This window comes from Hyperoodon ampullatus (assembly GCF_949752795.1).
Source record: "Hyperoodon ampullatus genome assembly, chromosome: 6".
Lineage (NCBI taxonomy): Eukaryota > Metazoa > Chordata > Mammalia > Artiodactyla > Ziphiidae > Hyperoodon > Hyperoodon ampullatus.
Genome location: NC_136919.1, coordinates 69660718 through 69684386, shown reverse-complemented (window position 1 = coordinate 69684386; position 23669 = coordinate 69660718). Strand labels below are relative to the sequence as shown.

Here is a 23669-nt window from a genome sequence, read left to right as displayed (position 1 = left end):
AATTGCCTCCACGCTTCTAACCTTGTCCTTTTTTGATATAACAGCCAGAAGGATGAGTCAGCTCACTTCTCTGCTTAACATCCTCCAGAACAGTTACCTTAGAAAGCAGTGTCATCCCGTTGGTGGGAAACACATGTTAGAACATGATGTACAAGAGGGGGAAGAAGCTCAAGATTACTTTTATCTCATTTAAAGTAAAAGCCAAACCCCTTTTCTCCCCTCTCACCCCACGCCCCATGTCCTCTCTTACCATTCTCTCCCTTGCTTACCACACTCACTTCTTGCTGTTCTTTGAAGAGCCCAAGAGGCTCCTTACTGTTGCCTCAGCCTCAGATGCTCTTCTTCCAGATATCTCACGGTTTATTTCCTCCTTCAGGCCTCTGAAAGGCTTCCCTTGCCCACCCCGTGTGAAGCAGCTACCCCTCCTCTTGCACTCTGTGCCCCTACCCTGGCTTACTTCTTCATAGCGCTTATTATTTATTGTCTGTTTCACTCCACTACTGTTAGGGTTTTGTTTCATTCCTTTCTGAATGTCCACCCATCGGTCAGGCACTCAGTACTTAGTTGTTGAATGACCAGCTGAACTTCCAAATTTTCTTTAGTGGCTTCTCAAGCCCTTTGCCTAGAGAAAGAGGCAGGCCGCCCTTGTTCTTCAGCCATGGGAAAGTAAGGCTGCCTTCCATGTACCAGATGTTTCTAAGAGGTGCTCTGGGGACTTCCCCTTTCTCACTGCTCAGATTTTTACATTCCATTACTCTGGTAATATTACTGGTCAAATAAATCTGTTTTCTAAGTAACTTTTCCATGTTTGGGGCCAATGCTTTCCTTTTTCCTGCATTTGGTATCATTTAATATAAATACTTCAATGACATTTTGGCATTTATTCCTTCATTCAGTTAGAAAATAGTTATTGCAGCAGATATTATGAGCCAGGCTGGGTACCAGATGGGATGCCAGGGCTTAAAGAGATGGAGGTCCTGCCTTTCCCTTGAGTAGCTTGGACTTCAGTGTTTGGTTGCAGGTGCCATTGGGACAGGCAGCTGATGTAAGAGAAATGCAGAGAGGGAGGTCGAGAAACACAGGGTGGCTCACCTAGGCCTGCCGCAGAGGGTTGGGAATCTCCACAGTGGACAGGAGTTTGAAAGGTGAGGAAACAGGTAAAGGCTGCTCCAACAGGAGAGAATAATTTGGGCAAAGGCATAGAGAGCTGTACTTGTTTAGAGAGGCAAAAAAAATCAATGAGTATTATTGGAGCATACAGTGTAATGCAGGCTGTGGTGGTAGACAAGGCCATGATAGTTCTTGCAAGGGCCTGATCTGGACGCTTCTAGAGGGTTATGTGTATCCTGTGTAGAGGTGAGACTTTTATCCTGCAGCCCACGGATTTGGGCATGTGCATCTGAAGGGAAGTGGCTGGTGAGGTGCAACTTTTTTAAAATAAATTTATTTATTTATTTTTGGCTGTGTTGGGTCTTCGTTTCTGTGCAAGGGCTTTCTCTAGTTGCGGCAAGCAGGGGCCACTCTTCATCGCGGTGCGCGGGCCTCTCACTGTCGCGGCCTCTCTTGTTGGCGGAGCATGGGCTGCAGACGCGTAGGCTCAGTGGTTGTGGCTCACGGGCCCAGTTGCTCTGCAGCATGTGGGATCCTCCTAGACCAGGGCTCGAACCATGTCCCCTGCATTGGCAGGCGGAGTCTCAACCACTGCGCCACCAGGGAAGCCCTAGGTGCAACGTTTTTAATTTGCATGCCCCCTTTCTGAGGCAGGGAGAATACAGAATATTTTCTGTTGTGTATTAATATATCTCCACACAGAGTATTTTCAAATTTATAAATTCCTGAAGGGCGGTAGGGTTTAACTTTGATGTACCTCATTTTCCTTGCATGCACTTTGTTTTTTGTTTTTGGCCGTGCTGCATGGCTTGTGAGATCTTAGTTCCCCAACCAGGGATCAAACCTGGGGCCCCGGAGTGAAAGCACCTAATCCTAACCACTTGACCACCAGGGAATTCCCTCCCCACATGCACTTTGTGAGATAGACGCTCATTGAAACCTTCAGTAAATGATGATCACATCATCTGTAGTCCTGATCTGTTTTAACTTCTTATTATCCCCTTGCATATTTTCCCCTTTATCTACCCCATCCCTTCCCAACTTCTCTTTTTGTCAAGCAGATTACATTTATTATAAAAAGATGAGAAAAGGAAAGCTTTGTTCTGAGAGGATTTGCTGTCTGAGCTGTCGGATGCCAGGCAGTGTTGCTGCATCTGGAAGTGGGGTGGGGCCGGACTCCTTGCTGAGGCATGCCTGCCCATGCTCCTTGTCACCTTGGCATTCCCTATGCCTGGCACACAGTAGGTGTTCAGTAGATGTTTGTGGAAGGAATCATGCTGTTCATAGACAGCAGGATTAAGTTTGTGTTTTCGCAACACTACTACTGCCTACTTTTCTACTTTGATCTCCTGTATAATCTTTTCTTTCTAAGCTCCAGACAAACTAACCTCCCCTCTCCATCCCTGCAAACTTCCAAGTATTTTCACCACGTAAAGTGTTCTTTCTCTCATCTGGCAAACTTCTGCATCTTCTCATAAGGCTTAACTCTGCCTCTTTCTGGGGAAGTCATTTCTGAGTAACTCAGGTGGAGTCAGGAACTTCTTCCTGTGTATAGTTTTGTATTGAAGTTTGTTCGGCCTCTAAACAGTGAGCTTAGACGACAACCTTACCCCTTTCTGTGTCTCCAGTACTTTAGCCTGGTGTCCGGTGGTTTTGTGGACAGGATAGTTTGTAAGTTGTTATAGGAAAGCATGTCATGACGAGTAGAAGTGCACCTGAGTAAGCCCTGTGCTGAGGATGTGGAATATTGTCCATTAACCTCTCAGCCAGCACCAGGCCTTTACATAGGTGCATGGATGAGAGTCTGTTTCAGAGCTGGTGCATAGGAACAACACCTTCTGTAAACTTGCAAAGTTACAAAATTTATTCTTTTTTAAAATAATTAATTAATCAATTAATTTTTGGCTGCATTGCGTTGGGTCTTCGTTGCTGCTGTGGGCTGGCTTTCTCTAGTTGTGGTGAGTGGGGGCTGCTCTTCGTTGCGGTGAATGGGCTTCTCATTGTGGTAGCTTCTCTTGTTGTGGAGCATAGGCTCTAGGTGCACGGGCTTCAGTAGCTGTGGCATGTGGGCTCAGTAGTTACGGCGCACGGGCAGAGTTGCTCCGCGGCATGTGGGATCTTCCCGGACCAGGGATCGAAGCCATGTCCCCTGCTTTGGCAGGCGGATTCTTAACCACTGCGCCACCAGGGAAGTCCCTAGAAAATTCATTCTTTCTAGGAAGGACTCTGAGGAGGAGAGCAATATAATTAGGTCAGTGATTTAATGCCAGGAATAGGAGCTTGGGAGGAGGAGTAACTAGAGGTAATTTTTCTTTTCAGGAGTCTGGGGAGAGATGAGGGGGTCTCCCTAACAGGGTGGTAGAAGGGAATGGTTAAGTAACTAGAAGAGTTTTTGCTGGGGGAGCTTACCTGCTATTTGGGAGAAATGACCACCCAATAACTCAGCACTGATGCCCGCATCATCTTCTCTGCAGAGACTGCCCCAGCCATCATGGAGGTGGCCAAGGTGGAGAGTCCGCTCAACCCCAGCTGTAAGATTATGACCTTCAGACCCAGCATGGAGGAATTCCGGGAGTTCAACAAATACCTCGCATACATGGAGTCTAAAGGAGCCCATCGAGCGGGTCTTGCAAAGGTGATTATCCTCAGATCTTTTAAGCCAGAAAATGATCACTTGGCCTTTCAGTTATGCTTAGTCTTCTTGATGTGGAAACTTGTTTCTTCCAAAGGAAGACATTTGCAAAATCTTTGTTCTTGTTAATCCATTAATGCAGTTAATGCAGTGGGAAGCATTGATAGGCTTAAAGTAGAGGAGAGGAGGATATGGTGGCTGCTTGTTTGTTTATTTGTTATTTTTGTGACATTATTTTGATAAGATCACACTGGCTTCTACATGAAGAATGAATTTGAGGGGGAGGCAGAGCAGAAGCAGGGAGTCTTGTCAGGGGTAGCAGGGACATAAGGGTGGTCCCTAAGGCACTGAGGACTGCATCGCAGGGTTGCCCCCATAGGCCCAGAGTTAGAGCTTTGAAAAAGAGATTGCCTAGATTTGAATTTAACCTGAGATAGGTGTATCTTTCTATAATGGAAATCTAGTTCAATTTAAAATTTTCCTCAAGAATAGATTGTATTGTTACTTCCTTTGTTTTGTTATTGTTCTAAATGTTAAGTTTATAATCTGGGTTTCTGTAGACTTGCTGGCATCACCACATAAATTCCTGAGCCCCAGCAGAGCCTTCTCTACTGTGGCTCGTCACGGGTTCTCCTTGGAACCCCATCTCCGTGGAAGGTCCAGTAGCATTGAAAGCAGACAGTAGCGTCGGAGAGAACTTACAGAACTGCAGGGGTTGGTGTTCAAGTCCTCCTCCTGCATCTGGACGCAGCTGCTTGTAACCTTGGACTATTCTGACATCTCTGCCTTGAAGTCTGTTATTTGATATGTATGGTTCAGGTCACTCCTAGAAAAGATTTAAAATTTGGGGATATTAAGTTGAGTGAAAGTTGATTAGGGGTGGGTGAGAGAAAAGGAAGATAAAGGTTTATAGTGGATGTCTCAGATGAGCTATCCTTAATCTTTTCATTAGTTTCGCTCTTAAAGATCTCATTTTTGGAACCTTAACATTTCCGGGTTGTCTTTGAGGAGGAAAAAAATCATGCTTAAGTTGAAGAGAATGATATTTCAGAATCATTTGACACACAGAATTTTGATCATAAACTTAAAATGAACCGGTTAGCAAGGTTTTGAGCTTTATTTGGGCAGAGGGGTGTTATGTTAGGGTGACTGTCTGTCCTCTTCTCTGGGCTCTGAATGCAGCCCTTTGTCCTGTTGTTCTCCCTCTTTTGTTGCCTGAAAACATATATCTTACTGTGTTCCACTGGGATTAGTGAATGTTCTGTGGTCGGGGGCACGTTTAGTAACCTTAGAAGAGGAAGCAGGCACTACCCTCACAAGGGAGCTGCAGGCACACAGAGGACACCTGTGCTGCCTTGGGTGTTCTCTGACAGAGTGACGTTAATGAGAACGACAGTTAGTTTTCTGAATGTTGAACCAGACACACCTGAGTCCAGAGTTTTTTTTGAAGTGAGACTCATTGACAAAGCTGGAGTTACTCATTTATTCAATCTTGTGGTAATTTCCTTTTACTTACACTAGCAATACAATAAACTGTTTTTTTTTTGTTTTTTTTTTTTTGTGGTATGCGGGACTCTCGCTGTTGTGGCCTCTCCCATTGCAGAGCACAGGCTCCGGATGCGCAGGCTCAGCGGCCATGGCTCACGGGCCCAGCCGCTCCGCGGCATGTGGGATCCTCCCAGACCGGGGCACGAACCCGTGTCCCCTGCATCGGCAGGCAGACTCTCAACCACTGCACCACCAGGGAAGCCCCCAATAAACTGTTTTATTCCCAGTCATTTTTGCCATCTTTTACATCAAGTCACATGGACTCAGTTTCACCTGATTTCCTTCTTTTTCTGGACGTTACAGCAGTGGCAAATGTATAAAACTACACCAAATCAAATCAAATTGTAAAGATCAAAACTGCATTAATGTTGCTAGTTTACTTTGAGGGCTAGCCCTGGGGAACAGAACCACCTATGAAATTCTTTGTTGATGCACCATTTAATGAATTGGTCTTAATTTATGATTTGAAGAAAGTGGTTGAGAAATTCCAACAGTAGTGACTTTGGCCTCAGATTACAGTCTGTCTTGCTTGATAACATTTTTTAAAAAATCAATTAGTTAATTAATTTATTTTTGGCTGCGTTGTCTTCGTTGCTGTGCGCAGGCTTTCTCTGGTTGCGGCGAGCGGGGGCTGCTTTTCATTGTGGTGCGCAGGCGTCTCATTGCGGTGGCTTCTTTTGTTGCAGAGCATGAGCTCTAAGCATGCGGGCTCAGTAGTTGTGGTTCGCAGGCTGTAGAGTGCAGGCTCAGTAGCTGTGGCGCACGGGCTTAGTTGCTCCGCGGCATGTGGGATCTTCCCGGACCGGAGATCAAACCCGTGTCCCCTGCATTGGCGGGTGGATTCTTTTTTTTTTTTTTTTTTTTTGCGGTACGTGGGCCTCTCACTGCTGTGGCCTCTCCCCCTGCAGAGCACAGGCTCCGGATGCGCAGGCTCAGCGGCCATGGCTCACGGGCCCAGCCGCCCCACGGCATGTGGGAATCCTCCCAGACCAGGGCATGAACCCGCGTCCCCTGCATCGGCAGGCAGACTCTCAACCACTGCGCCACCAGGGAAGCCTGGCAGGTGGATTCGTAACCGCTGCGCCACCAGGGTAGTCTGGTTGATAACATTTTTTATTCCAGGGTGAGAGGTTTGACACCCTGACTTTCTGTCTACAAAGTTGCTGGTTCAGTTGCGAAAGTGAAAAGTGACAGTGTCCTTAAATGTAAAACTTGTACTGTTTTTGTGGAGAAAGGTTATGATGAAGCATTATTATACGAACAATGGCTAAATTCTTCGGCAGCAGTGTTTTGGACGTAGCTTGTTCTGGGCCTGAGGTTATGTATAATACAGAGCTTCACAAGTAACCTAGAGGGTGCAAATAGCTATCTGTGCCCAAAGGTGAAGAAAGAGTGTCAGAAGCACTGCCCTTCCTCCTCCTGCTCCTTTCTCAGTTGGTAGATGGTAGTAATAGCAACATAGTTCAGGATAAGTAGCACAAATACAGATTTTAGCTGGACAATTTTTACTGGTATAGGGCCCAGGCTGGGGTCGGGGAAATGGTAATATGAAATATATGTATATATAAAAAAATATATATTTATATATATATAAATATATATATATATATATATATATATAAAATCCTAAGTATGTTGTGCTTACGATTCCTATGTAAGAAAATCTGATGTGTTAAGATTTAAAATTATAGTTAAAAAATAAGATTTTTGTTATAGGCCTGAACTTACAGATTTTTAAAGTTCTGTCTGAACATTTTAATTGAAGTAAATGAACACATGCACAAAATATTCACAAAGGTAATATTTAGAGTTTTGTAAATGTATTCCTTCTTTAACTTTAGAGAAGAAAATTTGGTTCAGAATTTTTGGGGGGTGAACAACTGCCTTGTTTTTCACAACACAGGAAAATATATTTAACTCTAAATATAATATTGATTTTGATTGTAGATATATTTCTAAACAGGAGCCTGAATAAATCTATGTTTTGTTTTGTTTTGTTTTGTTTTGTTTTGTTTTTTTTTGCGGTACACGGGCCTCCCACTGCCGTGGCCTCTCTCGTCACGGAGCACAGGCTCCTGACGTGCAGGCCCAGCGGCCGTGGCTCATGGGCCCAGCCGCTCCGCGGCATGTGGGATCCTCCCGGACCGGGGCACGAACCCCCGTCCCCCGCATCAGCAGGCGGACTCCCAACTACCGCGCCACCAGGGAAGCCCTAAATCTATGTTTTATATTTTGGAATACTCACCCATTTATTTCTGATGAAGAAAAAGTTAGTATTTATGGCACTCTTAAATACTGCCCTCTCCCCTTTCAATATGTGATCAAGACAATGTAGTATGTTTATCCATATCCATTTGGTGCGATTGTCCATATGCTTTTAAAATACTGAGTATGTGTCTCATTTTAAGCTAACATACCTTGGAGAAAATAAAATGTATAATATTGCCATATTGCTGATGAAAATTAAATTAATTTTAGGCTTGACTGCTCCCCCCACCTCTTTTTTGAATTAATAGAGTTGTTTATCAGCTGTATAACATTGGCCAAGCCACTCCTTCCCTGATTCCAGGTTTTTTCATCTGATGAAGCTTGACTTAAACCTTTCACAAAAGCCAGTTGCAGGTGCAGTGTAGATAAAATGTGAAAGACAAAACCTTAAAACTCTTAGAAAACAAAATAGAATGTATTCATGCCCTAGAGTAGGAAAATATATATTTTTTAAACAGAAGATCAAGGCAAAAAAAATGAAGAAATTGGATTATATTAAAGTTAAGAACTTATGTTTATAAAAATATACAGTTTAGAAGGTTGAAGGGAAAGTTACAGGGTAAGAGAAGATATTTGATATATGTACACACACATACATATAGATATTTGCAAATACACACACACACACACACACATTCTTCTAAGAATAACCAGACTATATACAGAATCTCTATACATTAATAAGAAAAAGACTGACAGTGCCATAGTAAAATGAGCAAGAGGCTTGAATAAGCACTTTACGAAAGAAGATATCTATAGGGTTAGTGAATATATGAAGAGATTTCTTTAGTTATCAGAAAATGCAAATAAAATCCACACTTGAGTACCATTACACACCTTCCAGAAAAACTAAAATTTAAACAATCAGCAATGCAAAGTGATGAGGAAGATGTGGAGCGACAGGAACTTTCACACATTGCTGGCGGGAGTATGAAATGGTACAACCACGCTGGCAAAAGTTTGGTAATAACGATTAAATTTGATCTGTACATATCCTATGTCCCAGTAGTTTCACTGTTAGGAGGGTCTGTGTGTGTGTGTATTTTAGAGAACCGTGTGCCCACATGCAGCAGAAGATGCATACAGCAATATTAATAGTGTTGTTTGTAGTTGCCAATAATTAGAAAAAAACAAGTGACCACCAAGTAGTCACCCTTACAAATAAATATTTATACGAAGGCATACTAAGTAGGAATGAAAGTCAATGAACTTCAGTTACCTAGGTCATCATATTTGAATCTCACAAAAATATTGAGTAAAATATAAAAGGTAAAGAATGTATGTATATATGGATGCTTATGTTTCTGTACATTTAAAAAACTGTTGTTAGGGTTTACACACAGACGTAAAACTATAAAGCCCAGCAAGGAGATTAATAGCGTAAGTGCCATGATGGTGACCACCTTTTGAGTAACAGGGGGATGTATTTGGAAAAGGGTACCAGGACCTCTGGGGTGCCAGAAGTATCTTACTTCTCACACCTGAGCAGTGGGTACTCTGGTGTTTGCTTTATAATAACTCACAAAGCTACATATTTGTGATTATGCATTTTTTGTATGTGTGCTATCTATATTTTGCAATTAAATTTTTAAAAGAAGTTTGTCTTTAAAAATTAGGATAAGTTCTAAAGGTGGATAAATTCCAGCTATAAACCATTACTCAATTCATAACTTTGTTCCTTCTAATTTTTGATCATATGAATATGTATTTTTGGTTTTACTGTTGATGATCTTTTCATTGTTAGTAATTAAGTTTTGAAATACTATGGGAAAGCAGTGCTGTGCTGAGCTACTTCATACAGGCACATGAGAATCGAGAGTGCACATCTTTTCCAACCCCATGTTCAGTGACATCACATTGGTAAGCTCAAATTGGCCATGGCGGGAGTAGTTACACCATGGAAATAGGCAAAACCCACAAATCAGGGTTTCCCCACCTCCCCAGAAAGTTGTTGGTTAAACATTTACTTGCACACCACTCCCATTTGCCATATTGTGTGAGAGGTGTTTAAAGAAAAGATATCAACTAAACCAATACTTATTTTTCTCATGGTACTATAAACAGCACTTGAACTCTAGCAAGTTATTTTACTTTTGTGTGTCTCTCAATTTTACCTTTAAAATAGAGAGGTTAACAGTAGCCACTAAAAAATAAGTTAGGACAAGTACAGTATTTTGTATAGTAAGTACTCAGTAAATTTTGCTGTTTTAAAAAAGTCATGTCAGTAAGGTGAATATTTGGGAGAATGCAAGCATTTCCTTTAATGTGAATCTTCACAGTTCTTTTACACATTTGTCATATAAATGCTGAGAAATTCTTCACTTGTATTCTGTGGGAATAGGAAAGCTAAATAACTATCCGGAATGTTTTCCAAATAATATTTTATTATTTTACTTTTAGGTGATTCCTCCTAAGGAGTGGAAGCCAAGGCAGTGCTATGATGACATTGACAATTTGCTGATTCCAGCGCCAATTCAGCAGATGGTCACAGGACAGTCAGGACTGTTCACTCAATACAACATCCAGAAAAGAGCCATGACAGTGAAGGAGTTCAGGCAGCTGGCCAACAGTGCCAAGTGAGTAGATTCAGTTTACTATTTTTATTTCTTTCGAAGATATAGGTGAACATGGTAAGAAACCAAGTAGATGGGAGCTTGTGGTGAAAAGCAGGAGTCTTCTGCACTATCTCTTTCAGTCCTCATTTAACTGTTACTGTTTTCTGTTTTTCAGGTGGTTGCCTGCCTACTTACTTTAGTTTACTACTAGAGAAATTGTTCCTCCTTTTATCATCTCATTCATAATATTTGTAAATGGTTTTTTTCCTATCTTTTAGTTGCCATGAGTTTTTGATTCTACACTTGATTCATCTTTGTTAGGCAGATTTTCTTCTGTGTGTGACAATGTTTAAGTCTTTTTTTTTTTTTTAAAAAGCATTCCTCTTTTTAAAAAAAATTAATTAATTATTTTTGGCTGCGTTGGGTCTTTGTTGCTGCACGTGGGCTTTCCCTAGTTGGCATTGAGCGGGGGGCTACTCTTCGTTGTGGTGCGCGGGCTTCTCATTGCGGTGGCTTCTCTTGTTGCAGAGCATGGGCTCCAACAACTTTCCGGGGAGGTGGGGGAACCCTGATTTGTGGTTTTTGCCTATTTCCATGGTGTAACTACTCTCACACAGGCGCGCGGGCTTCAGTAGTTGTGGCACGTGGGCTCAGTAGTTGTGGCTTGCGGGCTCAGTAGTTGTGGCTCACGGGCTCTAGAGTGCAGGCTCAGTGGTTGTGGCGCACGGGCTTAGTTGCTTCGCGGCATGTGGGATCTTCCTGGAGCAAGGGTCGAACCCGTGTCCTCTGCATTGGCAGGCAGATTCTTAACCACTGCGCCACCAGGGAAGTCCCGACAATGTTTAAGTCTTAAATGATAAGTTATATATATTAGAAGATGAGTAATTTAAAAAGAAAATCCTTGAATGACTTGAAGGGCCACCATTATTGTGTTAGTCACCTGCTGCTATCTAACAAATCACCCCAAACCTTAGTATCTTAAATCAATAAACAGTTAACATCTCAGTTTCTTAAGGTCAGGAATCTGAGAGTGACTCAGCCAGGTGGCTGTGGCTCAGGGCCTCTCCTGAGGTTGCATTCAAGTTGGCTGGGGCTGCTGTCACCTGAAGGCTTGACTGTGACTAGAAGATTTTCTCCCAAGATTGCTCCCCTTACGTGGCAGTTGGCTGGAGTCCTGAGTCCTTTGCCACATGAACTGCTCCTTATGTTGTGGCAGCTGGCTTCTTCCAAAGCAAGTGATCCAGGAGTTACCAAGATGAAGACACAATGTCTTTTCATGACCTGTTTCTTGACTGTCATTTCTGCCATATTCTATTTGTTATAAGCCAAATGCAGCTCATACTTAAGGGGAGGAGAATTAAGCTGTAAGTCTTGAAGGGAGGTGTATCAAAGAATTTGTGGATATAATTTAGAAACTATCACAGTTATGATTATTATTAAATTGCCCCCCGCCCGTTTTTTTTTTTTTTAAGTTTCTGATATGGTGGTTAAGGCCTTAGATCAAAATATTAATCTGGAAAAAAAAAGCAAACCTAAAACCAACCAACCAATCATCCAACCAAAAAACATCAGTGTCTAAATTCTCTGGATAGGTATTCATGAGATTAAGTCCTTTGGATAAATTTAGTTGATATCTTTTTAAAAAAATTTATATTTGACATAGTAAGCACTTGATGGTACTTGAAGAATCTTTTTTCTGTGTGAAGTTCCTATTATGGAGCATTCTGGCTAATCCAAAGCAATTAGACATTTTATAATTAATTCAAGTCCCTCTTGAATTTTTTTAAAACATCTTTATTGGAGTATAATTGCTTTACAATGGTGTGTTAGTTTCTGCTTTATAACAATTGAATTTTTTTTCATAGGCATTAGTAAAGCCTCATTGTTTCAGATTTCATTGATTGAGAATGTGAAACTTTTATCATGGACTAGACTTGTTTGCTTTTATACTCTTTAAGAACTCTTTAATAAGTTCAATGCTAAAACAAGATTGCAGAAGCAATTTTATCCAACTTTTTTTTTCCTAACCCAGTGTTAGAAAGATATTTTCTTTTCTTTTTTTCCTCTTAACTTAATTCATTAATTAATTAATTTTTGGCTGCGTTGGGTCTTCGTTGTTGCACATGGGCTTTCTCTAGTTGTGGCAAGAGGGGGCTCCTCTTTGTTGTGGTGCAGGCTTCTCATTGTGGTGGCTTCTTTGTTGTGGAGCATGGGCTCTAGGTGTGCGGGCTTCAGTAGTTGTGGCATGTGGGCTCAGTAGTTGTGACTCATGAGTTCTAGAGAGTAGGCTCAGTAGTTGTGGCACATGGGCTTAGTTGTCCATGGTGCGTGGGATCTTCCCGGACCAGGACTCAAACCCATGTCCCCGGCATTGGCAGGTGGATTCTTAACCACTGCGCCACCACAGAAGTCCCTATCCAACTTCTTTTTTTTTTTTTGTGGTACGCGGGCCTCTCACTGTTGTGGCCTCTCCCATTGCGGAGCACAGGCTCCGGACTCGCAGGCTCAGCGGCCATGGCTCAAGGGGCCCAGCCGCTCCGCAACATGTGGGATCTTCCCGGACTGGGGCACAAACCTGTGTCCCCTGCATCGGCAGGTGGACTCTCAACCACTGCGTCACCAGGGAAGCCCCTGTTGTTACCTTTGAAATTTATATTTTTATATTTCCTCTGTGAGTTTCATATGAAAATTTATTTCAAATGTCAGTGAAATGGCTTTTAAGACTCAAGCCAAGGCTCTACTTGTCCACTCACAGCTACACTAGGATCACATGGTCTTCGTAACAGTTATGGAATGGTCCTAAGATGGGACTAATTTTCATGGTAGGCAAGAGGCATTTTTCTGGTCTTTCTGTTCATCTGTTCTCCTTCAGTACATGCCCTTGCATAGGTACACAGTACATAATGTGCTTGGTGGTAGAGAGGATAACACGCTCATTTGGTTAATAACATAACTTAGTCCAAAGAAAATCTGGAGACCTCCAACATATCTTTACTATAAAAGTTTGTGGAGGTGAGTAATACGCTGCTTCCCATCGCTTACATTGTTGATCTGTACTTTCTTCTAGGCATGGAGCTAAGTGCTTTACAGAATTATCTGATGGAGTCTTCACAACAGCTCAATTGTTATTATCCCTGTTTTATACAGGAATAACTGAGGTCCAGAGAGATTCAGTCTCCTGTCCTCGGTTATGTAGCTTATAAATGGCAAAGCCTGGATTTAGATCCAAGCAGTCTGGTTCTGGAGCCCTGTCTCTTAACAGCTGTGCTATAGTGAATGTAAGGTTCTGGGTAAGAAGTGTGGTTGAATCAGTTTTGAGCAAGTTGACGCTGGATTTGTGGAATAGGCGTGATTGTTTGGCAGTCCATTAGGGATGGAAACTGTAGCCAGGTTTCATTATAATCAGGTACCAAGTAAGTGAACTGGTCCCTTTTTCCAAGTTTAGTATCAGTGTTTATTTCAAATATTCAGGGATTTTAGACTTTAACCTCAATAGCTAATACCAAACTATAGCTTTCTTTCTTAGAGTTATGGGTTGCTAAAAATTGATCCTGACTGGGTGAGTATATGGTGATAGATTTTTTAGGTCTTCTCATAGTGAAAGGCAGTTTAGGCTTTCAGTTTCTAAAATCTAAGAAGTTTCTTTAGAAGTCATAATAAACAGCATCTTTGCTACCTTTTTTTGTCACCTGACTCTGACCTCTGGTTAGCTTGTTTAGCTTGTGCCTGGAATGTCTGTTACTATTGGAACCCTCTAATCAAAGCATTAGAATGAAGTGGAGTGGATTCTTTCATGCCCATCCTTTTTATTTTTGGTTGCCCTGTGAGATTAAATCTGTAAATTACTCTGTATTTCAAATACAGTTGTTAAATTGTTTGGCATTCTCGCTTATTGCTTAGATAACCAGTTTGGCATCCCCAGTGTAGTAGATGTAGATGTTTCTTGTTCTATAATTCTTCAATCTAAAATGTCCAGTAGGGCTTCCCTGGTGGCGCAGTGGTTGAGAGTCCGCCTGCCGATGCAGGGGACGCGGGTTCGTGCCCCGGTCTGGGAGGATCCCACATGCCGCGGAGCGGCTGGGCCCGTGAGCCATGGCCACTGAGCCTGTGCTCCGGAGCCTGTGCTCCGCGAGGGGAGAGGCCACAACAGTGAGAGGCCCGCCTACCGCAAAAAAAATATATAAATAAATAAATAAAATAAAATAAAATAAAATAAAATGTCCAGTAGGCTTTATAGGGATTGCTGCTTCTGCTAAACACCTTTTTCACTATGTGTGTTCCATTGTTTTCTCAGTTTGTTGATTTCTTTGCTAATTTATTTTTCCTGTAGAAACATTGTATTTTTTTTTGGTAATAATATAAGATTATTGTTCAAAATCCAAATAATACAGAGAAGTGCCTTTCTGTAATTCCTATGTAAGAGAAAACCATTAGTATTAATAGTTTAGAGTATATTTCTTTCTGACCATTTAATGTACAGTTACAGATCTTTTTTATGTAAATAGGATCATAGTATATTTACTGTTCTGTAATCTGCTTTATTCACTGTGGAAAGATTTTAATGTCACTATACAGAAAGATCTGCCTTATTTTGTGTTCTTTTATTTAACGTAGTCCTAGTTGCTGGACGTAAGCTTGAGGTTTCAGTTAATGCTCAGCAACATCCTGGGTCATATATCATTGTATACATCTCTGTGTTGTTGAGATGAATTTCTAGAGTTGAATTATAGGGTCAAAGGGACATTTTTTAAGGCTACTGAAAAATTATACTCTGGTACCAGTATATACCCCGACTCCAGCTGTGTAAGAGAAGTTTCATTCTTTACCACCATTTATATATTAAGCATTTGCCAATCTGATAGGTGCAAAATATTTTAGTTTTACTTTCTTGGATTTTTAGTGAGATTGTCCTTTGTCAATTTTTCTATAGAAAAATATGAGAAATTTTAAGTGAATTACATATAATTAATAATAAATATTAAATTATATATAACAAATTACATATATTCTAGGTTATATGTTTTGTCTTTGTAAGTCTTTTATTCTAAGTTATATGTTTGTCTTTTACATGTAAATCTCTAAAATGTCCTAGTATAGTATAATTGGTTAAAGATTTTAGAAAATATTTTGAAAGCTAAAATAATATTAAGTAGTTTTCTATTGTTGATACTTTCATAAAAATATTTTTCTTATTCATCAAAAAATGAGGTTTTCATATAGTTATTAGGAATCTTAGAGTCTTCAGAGATCTATGATAAACACATTTATATATTTACTTGTCAGATTTGACAACATGAGCTGCTGCAGTGATTTCATTTTGATAGAATTTTGTTTAGAAAGTGATTTAAATCAAATGGGTAGGGAAAATCTTAAAATTGTCTTACTGCTTTGTGCTTTGTTTCATCTCCCTTTTCCAGGTACCGTACTCCGAGATACTTGGATTATGAAGATTTGGAGCGCAAGTACTGGAAGAACTTAACCTTCGTGGCACCTATCTATGGTGCAGACGTTAATGGGAGCATATATGATGAGGTATAGTTCTATTACAGTGGGTTTTGTAAAGCATCATTTCATGTTACTATTTTTGTTACCATTTTTGGTGGTCAAGAAGTAGTCATTTGTTGTGCTTTGTGTGACCCATAATTCTCCACAGGACAAGAGGAAGTAAAGACACATCAGTATGATTTCTGCTGCTTCTGTTTTTTACATTGAAACCAGCTAATTGTACAAATATGTGAGCCTGTTCAACAGTAATATAGTATGTGGTTATCTGGCTGATCTTCAAATCACACTCAAACTTTTTAAAAGCAAAGCACATTATAAAAATACCTGGAAAACAGGAAATATTATTCATAATAGTACCATCTTAAGGCAAAAGCAGTATTGTAATATGTATTCTTCCTGTAGTTTTCCCCTAATCATTTGAAAAAGTTATATTAAACATGCTTATAGGACTTCCCTGGTGGCACAGTGGTTAAGAATCCGCCTGCCAATGCAGGGGACATGGGTTCGAGCCCTGGTCTGGGAAGATCCCACATGCCGCGGAGCAACTAAGCCCGTGCGCCACAACTATTGAGCCTGTGCTCTAGAGCCTGCGAGCCACAACTGCTAGGCCAGTGTGCCGCAACTACTGAAGCCTGCGCACCTAGAGCCCGTGCTCCACAACAAGAGAAGCCACCACAATGAGAAGCCCGAGCACCACAACAAAGAGTAGCCCCCGCTTGCTGCAACTAGAGAAAGCCTGCGTGCAGCAACAAAGATCCAACACAGCCAAAAATAAATGAATGAATGAATGAATGTATAAAGCAAAAACAAAACAAAACATGCTTATATTCTCTTTTTTATCCCCCCGCACACAAATTGTGAGAATTTTTTCTTTTTTAAAAGTACATATTACAGTTTTTCCAGTTATTTTTCATGAGAGCATAATCTGCTTGATATAATCTAATCCTTCTTGCCTCCCCTGATACTACTTGAAATCCTATTTTTTTAAAAAAATCTTTCCTTTTTGAAACCTTTTATCCCCTCTCCCATTGTTTTATTTAGAGAAATTTCTTGCCTACCAAAAAGTTGAAGTGATGGAGTGAACACCTGGATGCCCTCACATGGATTCACTAGTTGTTAATATTTGCCACATTTGCTTTTTGTTTCTCTGTCACTCTGTCTGTGTCTCTGTCTCTCTGTCTTTATGCTGTAACATTTGAAAGTAAGTTGCAGACATCATGACAATTCACCCTTAATTATTTCAGCATGTTTCTTTCAGTTATAAGGCAATTTAACATTTACATAATGTCATCTAATATAGAAACCATACTCTAAGATCCCTGATTTTCCCAGTAGTGTTCTTTATAATCTGCTTTTTTCCCCATATGAAGGATCCCTCCAGGGATTTCCCTTTAAAGTTAATAAGTGTGCTATAGAGTAATATTTAGAGGCTAGATGAATATCCTGTTCCCAATAGCCTTTCACCCAGTGAATTTGCCTCCATTGATAATCCTTGACTAAGTCAATTTTGTACTATTTTTAAACTGTTTATATTTTGGAATATAAAACAAGCTGGAAAGTGGATAAAACATAAACTTAGAGCTTCATGAATTATTGTAAGGTGAATACCTATGTACCATCCCTGACATCAAGGAAAACATTATGGGCACGCTACCTTTCCCCTATCTGTCCCCTTTACCTATTATAGTCTCCTACTTTTCCTCCAAAGGAGTGATTATAGGGTATACACATGGGTAGTTTTAGAACAAAACTATTTTCCAGTTTACACCTTTCTATACCAGTGTTTGCTACTTCCCATTGCCCAACAGCCTCCCTGACACTTAGACATTCTAAAATTAAATGGGAGTGTGTTGTAGGTTCTTGTGGTTTTAAAGAACATCATGATTTTTTCCTTTTATGTTCATTGGCTGTTTGGATTTCCTCTTTATCAAAATGCCTGTTCAAGCCTCTTGTACTTTTTTCTTTTTTTTTGTCATGCTTTTCTTATTGAGTTACAGTTCGTTATAATACATTTCTGGATATGAGGTAGTGGCACAGTTTTAGTTTTTCTATATGGATCTTCAGTTGTTGAACACTGTTATTGAAAGGACCATTCTTATTTTTGAAATGATAGATACTATGGAATTACTGTTCTATTAGACGTGATGATGACATGGTGGCTATATATATTTTTTCTTGTCAACTGACAATACACACTGAAAAATATATAGGTTAGATAACATGCAGTCTGGGATTTGTTTTGTTTTGTTTTTTAAATTAATTAATTTTTTTGGCCGCGCTGTGCGGCTTGCAGGATCCTAGTTCCCCAGTCAGGGATTGAACCCCGGCCACAGCAGTGAAAGCACCGAGCCTTAACTATTGGACCACCAGGGAATTCCCCTAGGGTTTGTTTTTAAAATACCTCAGGAAATAAAGTGGTATGACTTTCGTTGAATAAAGATTGGAAAAGTATTGTTAAATGGAGCTAGATGATGGATACATGATGTTTAGAATATGTGTATGTTTGAAATACTAAAAATAAAAGTTAAAGAAAGGGAAAACATCCTTTCTCTTCCCCCTTTCGTATTTTCACTAGTGTAAGTAACATCCCTGTTGAGAATTTTTGTTTAAGTTTGTACATGCTCATGTAGAAAAATTGAAAAATAGAGAAAAAATGAAGAAAAAAATTACTCATAAGCTTACCAAACAAACATAACCCCTTTATGATTTCCTTTTGGCCATTTATTTATTTATTTATTTTGGGTATCCTATTTTATTAGCATTTAACTTTCACCAAGAGTTCAAGCATATGCTAGCCATATGTTCAGACTTTTGAAATAAAGATAAAATGGGCAAACAGCTTTAAGGGTGCAATGTGTTTAACACTGCACAATATATTAACTAACTAGACAATCTAAGGGGTGGTATAACTATACACTTAGGAGCACCAAGTATAGGAACAAGTCCTGGGATTGGAGGAAAAACCCGCCATTCAGGACTGAACAGAGGTCCTTGGTTGCTGACAGAATCTCCCCTTGACTTCAGACTTAAGACAAACCGAGCAAGTCTATCAGCATACAAAACCCACTGATTTCAGGACAAACAGTAACAGGATAGACTGGCCAGAGCCAATTCAGATTGTGGGGATAGTCTGAAGCGAGCAGGGCTGGCTGCAGGCTGGAAATGTTGCAGCTGAAGTCCAGGATCGGCAGATGAGAGCAGCCACCTTCTAAAAATCGCTGATTTCTATACAAGTTCCCAAGATGCTTTTCCCAAACATGGTGGCCTTTTATTTTATGTCAGTGTGTGTATATATATGTATGCATGTGCTTGCATGTGTGTTTGTGTTTCCCCATCTCAAAGGCTGAGAGATTTTAACAGTTTTTTTGCTTTAGAAGCATTTTCAGTATTGGTCTCCAGAGGATCATTTTAGTGTATTCTAACCCCAGCCAGTTTTAGAGTGTACCTTGTATTGTCTTTGCTTTTTTTTTTTTTTTTTTTTGGTATTTCAATTCCAAGTATATTCTTTTTTGTTTAAATTGAAATATAGTTGATTTACAGTGTTGTGTTACTTTCTGCTGAACAGCCAAGTGATTCATTTATACTCCAAGTATATTCTTTAAGTTTGACATGTTATTGTTACTTATGTTTGGGAAAATGAGTGCCATTAGTAGTGAAGCTTCCTTACAGAAGATGGCACCTTGTCTTAGTAAAACAGCTTCTCTGGGATTTCCACTGAAATGGGTGAGGCCAAGCAAATACAGTTGGTATTTTCAGTTGGGGCCCAGCAAAGTTAAAGTGTTTTCTCAAAGTTACGAGGCTAGTAGACTGGCTGCCCGGTGCTCTTATTCCCCACACCAGTTTTAAGGAAGTAATTATGTATAGTCAGTCTCACAGTTGTGGAAATGTGTACAACTAGGTCTGGGTCACCTACAAATTTCCCCTGAGCTAATGGTTTATTTTGTGCCTTCTCTGTGGTTTCATCCCTGTGGTATCCTGGCAAGTTTGCAGGTTTCTAAAAGGAAGACTGAGCGGAGGAATCATCTGGATCTTGGGCTGAGAGGTTGCATGTCTCAGGGCTCAAAAATAAAATAAAACGCAATCCAAGATTTTTTTCTAACCATACCTTGGGATCATTGAGCTCTTTGTTCCTTTTTGCAAATATAATTAAGAGGTAGAAGCAGCATACGATTTTCAGAACAGTCAACATAAAACTGCCCTGAACTGGCTTTACACATTTGATAGTTAAAATAACATAATTGTTGACAGCACAGCTGAGGGTGATGGACATTGGTTTGCAGTGCTTATTAATTTACCGCTTGTGTTTGACAACCAGTTACACAATGGCATTGCTTCAAGGGAACGTTGACTTTAGACTTCAGATTTGAGTAACTTTAGTTATTAAAATCCAATGAACAAAATCCGCTGGTTTGTAAACATGCAGTTTTAAAACATCCTCATTATTTACAGGTTTTGGAGCCAGGAATCTGTCATTTTGGTAGGACTTACAAGGCATAGTATTTTATGGAATTTTTGTAGGAGCATTTAGTAGCTCCAGAACTGAGCTGACGTTTTCAATGCTTTTGTATCATAAAGACAGACATAAGAGAGATGTTGTAAACTGCTACTGGTAAATGAAACCAGTCACACTCAAGACAACTAAATTCAAGCAAATGAAAAATAACTGTATTTGCCCCCTTGAGGTAGCTGGAGGGTAACAAGAGAAAGAGTGCATTAAGGAGAGTGATGAAGAGTGAGTGTAATGATAACTTGTAACTGTCAGGAACATTTGAAATCATCACAATGAATGTGCATTGAATAAAAGCCCATGTATTGTTTTGCTTTTCACTATTGTATCTTTGCATTGTTTAACTGCTCAGCTCAATTTAAATTGTATTGGGAATTGGTTTGTTATGGTTCACGGCATTATTTTGAAAGGGATTATAGTCATCAAATTGTAGTTCAATTCCCCCCCCCCCAATTTCTAGTTACGGCTTTTTCCTTTAATGTTAAAAGAAGGGTTGAAAAACCATAACCTTTTCTTGGTGGGGATGGGAGTTCTTGGAGAGGGTGTGGGGAAGGTAAGAGAAACAGTTTGTGCAGGGTGCAAAGATGAATGAGGATCCTGGTTCTCAATAATTCACAGGCTTGAGGGGCAAAGGGGCAGTAGGATGTAATGAGCTTGGCTGTAAAGGCAAGTGTGGGGTTCCAGGGAGCCCAGAGCAGAGGCACTTATAGTAGCTTGGCGTTGAAGGAAGACTTTTTGTTGGAGACATGGCATCTAAGATTGGCCTAGAGGAGCAAGTTCAAGTCAGGTAAAGGAAGGAGAGAGAAGAATGGGGATGAAACTAGGTAAATTTGAGGGTAAGACTGAACTTAATAGTCTTTGTATTTTTACTGAATTTGGAGGCTTTTTGGTGAGCCTGGTCTTGAGGAGGGTGAGGCAGACCTGGAATAGTGGCTGTGGGGTCTGAGGGAGCCTGGCCGGTGATGGGGCTGTGAGGGCCCCTTCTGCTCAGATGTTTGTCTTGCAGCACCAGGCAAGTCTGTTAAGGGGCAAAAAGAGGTGCCATTGTAGTGTTGATCCAGGCTTGGGTACACCACAGGAATTAGGAGTGAGAGTGTTCATGAAGGACTACTTGAGGACAGTCAGCCTTGAGGGCTTCCCTGGTGGCGCAGTGGTTGAGAGTCCGCCTGCCGATGCAGGGGACACGGATTCGTGCCCCGGGCCGGGAAGATCCCACATGCCGCGGAGCGGCTGGGCCCGTGAGTCATGGCCGCTGGGCCTGCGCGTCCGGAGCCTGTGATCTGCAACGGGAGAGGCCACAGCAGTGAGAGGCCCGCGTACCGCAAAAAAAAAAAAAAAAAAAAAAAAATCGGCCTTGATAGTAAAGGGAGTAAGTAGGGCCTGGAGATTCCAGGGGATGAGTCTTGGCCCTTCTTTCATTCCACTGCTGCTTTCAGAGCTTGATTTCCTTAGGATATATATACTTAAAAATCTCAGTCAACACCATGGGCAGCAGCAGCCTGTGGCAGCAGTATCAGTAACATGATTTAAGCAAGTTATTAGTTTTTAAACCAAAATGCCAAGACTTTCAAAGGCATGACATGACAAAGCCCAGTCTTTGGGTGTATGATGCAAAGCCTGGCTTGGCAGCCAGATTCTGCCTATTGCTTGTCTTTGTAAATAAAGTTTAATTGGAGCATAGCCTTATTGTTTATCTTCATATTATATGTGCCTGGCTTTTTTGCACTACAGTGGGAGAGTTGAGTAGTTGTGACAGAGATTGTATGGCCCACAAAAGCTAAAATATTTACTGTCTTGCCCTTTGCAGAAAAAGTTTGCCAACCCCTAATATAGAGGCACAATTATTTGCTCTTGGGGAAGGGTGCTCAAAACTTTTTTTGAAATACAGATGAAATTCTGAATGTTTTTGGAGAATGAGATTGACTATGTTGATACCTTGAAATGAAATTTGGTGATGTCAGGGACCTTCTGTAAGTAAAGAAGTTCCTGAACTTAGAAATAGAGCCACCTGTATTCTTGAGTGGCCCTAGGTGATTCCTTGGAAACAGTAATAGAAGCATAAGAGTCCTAAGATCTGAAACTTTTTTTTTTTTTGGTTGTGTTTTACTAAGGGCTGGTCCACTGATAAAGAAAGTTTTAATTAAGGAATTCCCTGGCCGTCCAGTGGTTAGGACTCCACCCTTTCACTGCCAAGGGCCTGGGTTCAGTCCCTGGTCAGGGAACTGAGATCCTGCAAGCCGTGCAGCATGGCCAAAAAAAAAAAAAGGAGAAAGCTTTAATTAGCCTTTGCTAACTGTACATTTAAAAAATAAGTCCTCTGGGGCTTCCCTGGTGGCGCAGTGGTTGAGAGTCTGCCTGCCGATGCAGTGGACGTGGGTTCGTGCCCCGGTCCGGGAAGATCCCACATGCTGCGGAGCGGCTGGGCCCGTGAGCCATGGCTGCTGAGCCTGTGCGTCTGGAGCCTGTGCTCTGCAACGGGAGAGGCCACAACAGTGAGAGGCCCACGTACTGCAAAAAAAAAAAAAAAAAAAAAAAAATAAGTCCTCTGATGAAAGAAACATGGGAGTTACTTCAGGAAACAAACACACAAAAAGAAGACAGATAAAGAGAAAAGATGAACAGGTAGAAAAAAGTGATATAACTGTGTGGGGTGATTCAGTTTGACTAAGGAACATGAAAATAAACAGATATCTGCAGGGAAAAAAGGAGGTAGACCATTTCTGGGATAGCCAATAGCCATGCTTCCACAGACCTTTGAAGACGGAGTGCATCTCTTTGTTCTGTGTGTGAGAGCTAAGAATCGGCATCAACATTTTTTACTTACACTAGTACAGTGGCATTAAGTCATTCAGGCTTGTGTTCTGTGCTCTTTGGGGCTGCATTTCTAACAATACGTATCATGTATATAGTGGTGAGCTTCTTAATGATGATAATGGTTCATTAAATTGAGGTTTAAAAATGAAGTCCCACATGCTTTCCTTAAGCTGGCTGTTACCTTCTTGATAACACTGTTTTCAAGAGTCTTCTTTGCAAGATTTTCCCTTTGTTGAGTGGTGACAGACACCTCTTCCCCTAAGCCTCACCTGTCTCCTCCATCGTCCAGGCTTCCTGCTTTGAATACTTCATTCATATCCTAACAGGCATTGTTGTCTGCAGTGGCCCCTTTGAGATGATGTTTTCATAGTAGTGTACCAGCAAGGTTCCTACTTCACAGTAATGTAGCCTTCTTTGGATGCTTTGTGTCTAAGTACTTCTTTCTTCTGAATAAACCTATGAGATGGCATGGCATTAAGACTGACCGTTTCCCTTGTGTGTAACCATCTTCGATGATAGTTTTCAGCAGTTCACTGGAGGAAGATAGCACATCTCACTGTGAGGGGAAGCTGCTTCACCCGTGATCCACAACTTGTGCAGTCTCTCACTGCTCTTAAATCTCCCAGTCTTGCTTTGAAACTCAGCTCCTTCACTGAATCATGTTCCTCCCATTTGCAGCTGCCTCCAGATCACTGAAGGTGTCCACCCTCTCCTCTACCAGCCTGGTACT

The 23669-nt window shown here is 40.9% G+C and overlaps 1 protein-coding gene across 1 annotated transcript in view; it reads left to right on the top strand.

The window, feature by feature from the left end:
* Window positions 1–23669, top strand: part of KDM4C (lysine demethylase 4C) — a 424529-nt gene that overhangs the window by 50845 nt on the left and 350015 nt on the right. Inside the window, exons 3-5 of the mRNA XM_079705780.1 lie at window positions 3585–3745; window positions 9959–10134; window positions 15531–15645. Of these exons, the coding sequence (XP_079561906.1) occupies window positions 3602–3745; window positions 9959–10134; window positions 15531–15645 (435 nt within the window). The 5' untranslated portion in view covers window positions 3585–3601. The remainder of the gene's footprint in view (window positions 1–3584; window positions 3746–9958; window positions 10135–15530; window positions 15646–23669) is intronic.